The sequence below is a fragment of the Apteryx rowi genome, unplaced genomic scaffold (assembly GCF_003343035.1).
Source record: "Apteryx rowi isolate R43461 unplaced genomic scaffold, aptRow1 scaffold_16, whole genome shotgun sequence".
In the NCBI taxonomy this organism is placed as follows: domain Eukaryota; kingdom Metazoa; phylum Chordata; class Aves; order Apterygiformes; family Apterygidae; genus Apteryx; species Apteryx rowi.
Window position 1 is genome coordinate 3,074,581 of NW_020447863.1, and position 8,344 is coordinate 3,082,924.

The following is an 8,344-nucleotide window of genomic DNA, read 5'->3' on the forward strand; positions in this document are numbered from 1 at the left end:
CCTTTTAAAGGAACGAGACAGATTAAAACTGAAAGCCTTAAGGAAAGAAAAATTCTTTTCCTAGTTCCAGTTTCCAACTCTTGTCTCAGCTTCTGCAGGCTGAGGAAAACGAGACATTCAAATACAAATGTTTAGTAAGCGATGGGCTATGTCATATTTGTTCAGTGGCCTATTTGTCACGACATATCCAGATTCATAGTCATCAAGTGGCTGATCATTTGAACCCTTCTGCAGGGAAAACCAAAAAATGGACCGCTACCGTGGTGTCCTATAACCTTTAAGAACGGCATATCAGAGTCTAGGCACCCTGAAAGACCATCTGTACAGGCGTTGAGTCCCTCTCGCTTGCCGTGTCGTAGCTGCCATGAGGAGAAGCAGGGCAACGCGCCGCCCACAGCTGTCCAGCAGTTATTCCCCTCCATCTATCATGCCCATCGCCCTGGGATCTGGGCACATGTGAGCCCTTAATTAAATGACAGAGCTAGAAACTGTTACATTTGACTCAGTTGTTCTACAGTCCTTCATTTCAGTACTTTCTTAAAGATCAAACCAAAAAAGTTCATACAGTTAAAAGAAAACAGGCTACCGAAGAAGAGAAAATGCCACATTATCTACCTACCTATTATTTTAACGCTAGTAAATGTCAGTGTAAAATCTATAYTGAGGAGTTCCTCAAGTTCCCCGGACACCTGCTAAGAGTGTCAGCTCGCTGGGAAAGGACCCGGCTCACTGATTCTACTCGAAGTGTATTAATTCAGTACCAGACTCAAAAACTACAGAAGGAAACTAAATGAACACCAAAACTAAACGTATGTTCTTAAGCACTGTGAACAGACCTATGTAGTGTCATTTACATATCTTTATAATTGCCCAATTATTGGGCCCCTGACACAGACATTTCTCAGTCCATTACATACAAGGGCTGTGGCTTTAAGTGAGCTCCACTGTGCTGATTTTGGCATTTCTTCCCCTTTGGATTCTGCTGCAGTTTTATGTTCACCAAGGACTGAAGCTGGAAAAACATAGGCACTCCCTTACATATGAAGCTTTATTAAGTTGGGATCGTGCTCTCTGTTGGCAGGCAGAGGAATAGAGAGACAGAGGAGAATGAAACCGGGAAGGGAAAAAACCCAAAACAAAACACAAATAACTTTCACTCTTCAGAGCAGGCACGCCTTCTTACTCCGGCTCCCGCTGCCGATCATTCATCCCGCTCCTCTCAGCTCTCAGCTAGTAAAGAGTCAACATCTCATTTCTAAGAAAACATGAGCTATCCCGCTCCTGAGCCTTATACTAGAAAACACACTGACAGAGACTCTGGAGGATCCTGTTTCTTAGGCTGGAATTGCATTTCCACAGTAGAACTGAAATATCTTTGATTACAACAGAAGCAAGGTCAACGGTGCTTTGAAGTGTCTTATTTTGCATGGCGTGTATATTATCTAACTCGACTAGTCTGGACCTTAACCCYTTCATTCACAACTAGAGATGCATTCAAAGGCTCTACTTTGGAAAGTGTGCAAACTTGCATGATTAATACCATATGTACATGTGTGTATTTGTTAGAGGGATGCACTGTGCTGTGTGGTAGGTAGTCTTTGTCCAAGAACTCTGTGGCCCGGAGAGTGACCCAAGTACACACCGAGAGCTGCCCACACTGCGAGAGTCGCACCAAGGGAGCTGCAGAAATTAAGCACAGCTCAGCTCTGAAAACGCTTCTGAGCTTTTGCGTAACACAGATCAATGGGTCAGACTTCTAGTTTCCCAACAGCTTTCCCTGACAAATGCCAGAACAGATACCAGCGAAGTCAAGCAGGGCAGCAATAACATCGGTGCCAACCAGTGTGAAAATTGGCAGAACCTGGCACCAAGGACTGCCTATCATCAGAGACAGGGCATGGCCCAGTGCAATGACGAACCCACTTAACAGCGCTGTAAAATTAGCCATTTATGAAAACAAATTGAATACTGCAGCAAAGGGTGACGTAAGGAGAGTTGGCTCCAGAGAGAAACAGAAACTCCTGTAGCCTGGAACAGTAGAAGAGTTCCTTTGAAACAAGGCTCAAACATAGAAGCTTGTAACAACTCAGATTCTACATGAGGTTTTTAAAAGACAAGTCTTCCCCTATAGGCATGCTTTTGGCTCCTGTATCACTCGCAATGACTACTTAGATACCTGCAAGCAGGGACTGGAGAGGAGCAGTCAGCAGAGGCAGAGGGTAGGGGGTAGAAAAGTAGATGAAGATACAGGAAGGACCCCCAAATGAGGTGTTTTCCAGTCAATCCAGCCCTCTGCCAGATCCGTACAAACACACAATTTCCCACCTCACATCTGGGATGGAAGTTGGGAATAAACTCATTTCTTACACCGTCAGCAAATTTGACCCTGTCCCTGCCCCGCATCTTAACAACCAGAAGGGCTTTCGATTTCAGTGGGGTCCTACAGATGCAACTCCAATGGCAGAACAGGGCTCCTAAGTCTGTCACAGCCCCAAACAGTGAAAATGAGAAAGCCAAGTATTTTGGCAGCCAGAACCCTTGATTTCCTCATTGAGGGAAGTGTAATCTCTCCCTAAGCTTGCTGCAGGTCTGGGAGGCTGTAGTGTGCGGAGGATACTCCAAGTGAGTTCCTCTTGGACCTCTGCCAGGTGTTTACACACAGAGCCAAACCTGGCTCCTCTTCAAGAGTGTGTGTGAGGGGGGGAGGGGGAAGTTTAAAAATAAAATAAAATCACAAAGTCCTCCAGAGCTGAGCAACAAGGTTTACGGTGCTAAACTGGGGCATTTATTTTCATTTTTAAAAGTGGAATGTTATTTCCCTGCCTAAAATGGGTCAAGTGTTTTATACGAGCAACAACTCAACCTCCCCCATCCAATTAAAGCATTTTACTACAAATGATCTTTGTGCGTGTGCGTCTAGATTCTCTATTGTGTGAATTACAGGTATTTGTACAAAAGACAGACACAGCGTCTTAGGTGCTGGATTAAACGTAGAAAAAAATTAATTGACTATGTGCACTCACTGATGAGATCTATGCAAACTCAAACTCTGCCTTTCCTAACTTGAAAGAGAAGCAGTTTGAGCCCCGGTGCTTGAGTTAAGATTGGGAGACAGAAGAGTGGAGCATGAGAAAGGGAGGGGAAATAATACAAGTAATAATCTATTTCTTTTATGAAATTACTCATATGCCTGTCCTACTATAGGCGAAGGGAAGACCAATCCATGCCCAGCATCTCCTGCCCACTCTGACAGCCACACACACTGCATCTGCCGCCTTAGAAGTGAACAGAGCAGCTGGGATTGGGGAAAGTTAAGGGAACGTACTGCTAAGAGCATCTTAGTTTTTGTTTTCCTTAGGACAAAGCAACTTTCTTGAGAGACAACAGTCCCGTAGGTCAAGGATGGGGCAGTCAAGATTAAGAAAATAAAAGACAGGAATGTGGCAGGGGAGAGGAGGAAGAGCAGTGCTAGCGGCTGAGCAGCGACTGTACCACCAAGACAAGCATCCGCTGCATTCTCGTAGGAAGTGACTCCAGTTAAAGGGAAAGGGGAAATCCTCCCTGTCTCTTTAAGGCATCCTAGGACATGGAAACTTTGTACTTTCAGGGAATCTCCTTGCCAAAAGAACTGTAAAACATGTCTTCCTCCCCCCCTGCCCCCCCACCCGTTTCTCCTTCTGATTTGTTTTCTTTTTTTTAAGGGCATTTCCATTTTCTATGACTTCCTTCAGAGCAAAGATGGATGTGGCGTCATTTATAAGGGTTTGTAACCCTCCAAAAAGTATCCGATTTCACGACAACTTCACTGCACTTTATCACTAAAGCAGGGAGAGGGAGGGAGGTGGCGGGAGGGAGGGGGAGAGGGAGAGAACACGGGGGAAAAAGAAGGACCCAAATTCACGATGGGCTCATAAAATTTAAATAAGAAAAGTGCAATATTCTTCATTATTGCTCAGCTCACACAGTTTAGTTTGGTAGTCGGTTTTAGTACTAAATGATTTTATAGGGCTATTTGACCTTACAATCATTTGTGTTACACTTGCCATTTCTAAGAGGAGACAAAAATACTCAACACATCCTCTAGCTGCAGCACTAGTCCCAGCCCTAGCTGAGTGTCAAGGGGTTGGGAACTTTATAAACTCATTTGATTCATTTGAGGTTTCACAATAGCCAAAAGTTCCTTTATAGCTTTTTGGAAACCACACGCTAACATAGCATCTAAAAAAGGTAACAGTGAAATACACTAAAGAGCTAATAAAATGAAGGAAATCATATAGGGACCTTACACATGTATTTCTTTGCAGCCACACACTAGACAGATTTCTTTACATAAGTCACACATACACACAAGCTACTTTTAAATGCTCTACTTACAGTTTTCCAACCCGAAGATTAGTTAAAACCCTACTGTAAGAACTCTCTCTCTTACTTGCATCTTAATCCATATAAACAGAAATAAAGAAACTACCTAGGATACTGCCATTTCCCTATGCAAAACTTTACATAACTTTTTCTTTGAGCATACACTTTCAGACAGTTTGCCAGGCTCTGGTATTTCACCAATTACACACATAAGAGCTGCACTCGTATGTGTTTACACACGCATTCATACACTTACGCCTGCTGCAACATACACACGTACATTTAAGTATCCATAAACATACACTATACACACGCACGCCTGCAGCAGGCTGTTCTGCCGGCACACGAGACGTAAAAGGGATGCTACAGCTACAGGCACAATGAACTACCTACCTGCAATGACAGCCGGAGATCTCTGTCCTCCTTCAGCTTTCAGCCACACTTGCAAAGTGAAGGCATCTCTGGGCAGCTCAATATCTGCCTTCAGCCGCAGCTGATCACCTTGTCCACTGAAATAGAGCGCCCTGCTTGGGGTGAGGGACTCCTCTTCGTCCTCTGCCTCCCGCTGTTGCCTCCTGCGGGGGACATGCCCAGGCTCCCGCCCAGCAGTGGAGCGCCTTCCTCGGGCTAACCTGGTGGCACAGGTGCCCGGGGCAGTGTAGCGGAGCTGGCGGGTGTGCCTGGTGTCCCTTCTTGCCCTGCGGGAGCGCTCGTCCATCCCACATTCGGGTCCACTGGCTAGGGCTGTACAGAGAAGCGCAAGAGGCAGCAGCAAACTCCAGAGCTGCATTTCCAATCTTCCCCCCCCTTCTCCCCTGCAAATCCTCCCGATCTGCCAGCTTTGGGCTCCTCCTTGCCTTGACTTTCTTCTCTTGTTCACCCTTCTTGGTATTTGCTCTTTTTATAACCCTTCTCAGTTGCTTTTTCTTTTCTTTTTTTCTTTTTCTTTCTTTCTTTTTCCTGCTTATAGATTTTTTTCCCCCTTAAAACAAATAAAAATAAAATAAATCAAAACTCCTTCTTGGTTGAAATGTATTTCTCTGTTCTTCCTCCTCTATCTGTCTTCTTCTCCTCTATTCCTCCACAGCTGGAATTCCTCTCTCTTCTTTTCTCTGCTGGATTTTCTTCCCTTTATTTTTTTCTTCTTAAAAAAAAAAAAAACACACACACACAAAACAAAACAAAAAAACAAAACAACCCCCCCAGCTTTCTCCAAGACTCAGACCCACTGATTTCCCTCCCCCCAAAAGATGCTCTAATCTATTTATTTTTTTGGCCTCCTTTATAACATAAGCCACAACCCCCTCCTTCCCCCCAACCTCCCCCCCTCCCTTCTTCTCCACAAAATGAAAGAAAAGAGAAAAAGCCCCTCAGAAGATGAGTAAACAAGAATATGCTAATCTACTCTAGGGTGCTCCACCTTCCCAATTGAATGATTCCCATTAAAACTGCAGGGATCATGACTAATCAATCAGCTTGAAGGAGCAGATAGCTCCAGAGGTTCAAACACTTTTGCTGTTTTCTTTTTCTCCCTTCTTTCCTTCTCTTCCTTTTTTCCCCTTCCACTTTCCCCCCTTTTATTTATTTTTTAAAAAAGACAATTAGGATGAATGGATCAATGTGATAAAAATCCTGCACCCCTTTTTGCAATCTCCCCAGCTTTCTTTCTCAGTCCAGTCCAAAACACACATTCCTATTTTTTTTTCTTGGCAAAAGAGAAAGCTATTTCTCCTCTCAGACTCCCCGTTGCACTTTGCTGGTAAACCTTATGCTCCTCTGCAGCACATAAAGAGTCTTGAAACTTGAGTCTCAGATATTTTTTTAATTGCTTTCTTTCTTTCTCTCTTTTTCACTCTCTCTCTCTTTTCCTAATTCTTTCTTTTCCTCTTATAATTTTCTTAAAGTTATGCAATCAGCCAGGCTCCCCCTTTTGTGGTCCCCCTCAGTGCAGTTGTGTGCAGCTAATCCAAATGTTGCATCAAAGGTCCCCATCGAATCATCAGGAGCTAAAAGGAGAGAAGCTTTTTGAAGAGCATTTGCCTTCCAGAAGCTGTAGCAACAGAGCAGGATYTGGCTTTTGAATGCTCCCAAAGACTCCTGCTTTTTTTTTGAAATAATAAAAAAAAATTGTTAATTTTATTGGTGGATTGAGTCAAAAAATCCTCTCTCAATATTGCTAATTTTTCAGTCTAAGGAATTCAGCTCCCCTGGTTTCCTTGGCTCAGTTGTAGCCACAGGTAAGATTCTGGCTGCTTGCTGGTTTGTAGATCTCTGTTTCTGAGCTGGGACGTTTCTTTTTTTCTCTTTTCTTTTTTTTTTTTTTAATATTTTTTTTTCACTCTTGAAAGATCTCAAAAGCTCCCCCTGATGGCAACAAAAAGGATTTTTCTAAGTACTTAATAAATGGAAATGACTTAGCAGTAGCACACTATGAATCTACTGGCCACTATTCCATTCACAAGGAGTCCAGCAGAACCAGGCTGAATCACACCCAACTCATTCACAAACCCAGTAACTCGCATCAGTCTCTTCTCCCTTCTCAGACTTAACAGTGCTCATACTGTGCTTTCCTACAAACTTTTATCAGCAGTCACCGAAGAGGGAGTTCTCCCCGGATTATAATCTCACTGCTTTCACAGATTACCCTATTAGTACAATGGGTTTGTTATGGCTACTGAAACTTAAAAGATACTTGATAAAATTAATGCAACTAAATTTTTCAACCACAAAGAATTCTTCATATTTGAAAGGTGTCTGAGTGATGTTTTTTTTACTTCCTAATTCGCAATCATTCAAGAATATACATTTAGCATCTGATTTTCAGAGATGCTGGATATATCCAGGATGTCCCACAGAAGTCAACAAGAATTACAGCTGATCAGCCCCTCTCTAATCATACAAACCTTCCCTCCATAACAGCTCTATTTGCAATAAAAATACAAAATACTGGCAACATCTACAAAGCTTTTAATGCAAGATCTCAAAGTGATGAAGCTTCTCAATAACCATGAGAATGAACTGTTAGCAAACAAACTATACCATGGTCTAAACTCACATAAATGTCCTGAAGAATGCAAAAAAAGACACTTATACATATGTGCTTGCTCTGTGGAAATAATTTAAGATCACAGCATATGTACTGYACTTTACTATTCTAACTTAACACATAGAGGACAATGCAAATCAAACATAAATTCAAAAATTTAAGATGAGCCTGCTCAACTTCAAATACTGCAAAAACTAAACCAAGGAATTTCTTGATGTCTGGGATAGTGCTTTATCCACTTGAAAACTCACTCCCCTGAAGTCCACGGGAATTTTGCCCATGCAGAGTCTGGAAGAGCAGGCTGTTTAACTTAAATAATGCAGGTTCCAATTTTTCCAATGGAAAAGGATAATTCTGTGAAATCAAAATGTTTCTTAGGACATTAAGATTTGGCTGATATCATCGATGAAAATCATTGGAATATTTCAATTTGATGGGACTGTAGCATTTCCTTTTGAACCTATTTGACCTTTTATCTCTTAAAATATTAATGGTAAAAGAAAATGAAACATGGTGACCAAAATGCAACACTTCAATACATAGGTTTGCAACTTTAGTAATTCAGAAATTCTGTGGAATTCTTGCTACAAAGGAAAGGTCCAAATCTCAGCTTTCTGTTCTGATTGTAGGCATAAGAAACTATGAAAAGTTAGAATTTACTTCTAGAGCACAAGTTACATGTTCTATCATTTTTACTGCTACGACATAGCAAAAATATAAAGAAAATGTGACACATAAACTCTTGAGTCCTGAGTGATAAAGAACCGAGAGAAGAAGAAAGATGTGATGTTAGAAAAAGTGAGTAAAGATGGGATTCCTTAAGTCTGTGGGTCAGATCTTACTTCCCTGACAACAGATGAAATTCTACCCTGCACAGATGGACATTTATTCTCTGCTTAAGCCAGTACTTAAGTGATGTACGGGCTTTCTGGCAGG

The 8,344-nt window shown here is 42.2% G+C and overlaps 1 protein-coding gene across 1 annotated transcript in view; it reads right to left on the reverse strand.

Annotated features, from left to right (window-relative positions):
• PAPPA (pappalysin 1) overlaps positions 1–5,152 on the reverse strand; it is a 183,868-nt gene extending 178,716 nt beyond the window's left edge. The window contains exon 1 of the mRNA XM_026059708.1: positions 4,756–5,152. Coding sequence (XP_025915493.1) covers positions 4,756–5,152 — 397 coding nt within the window. The remainder of the gene's footprint in view (positions 1–4,755) is intronic.
• Between the last annotated feature and the right edge of the window lie 3,192 nt (positions 5,153–8,344).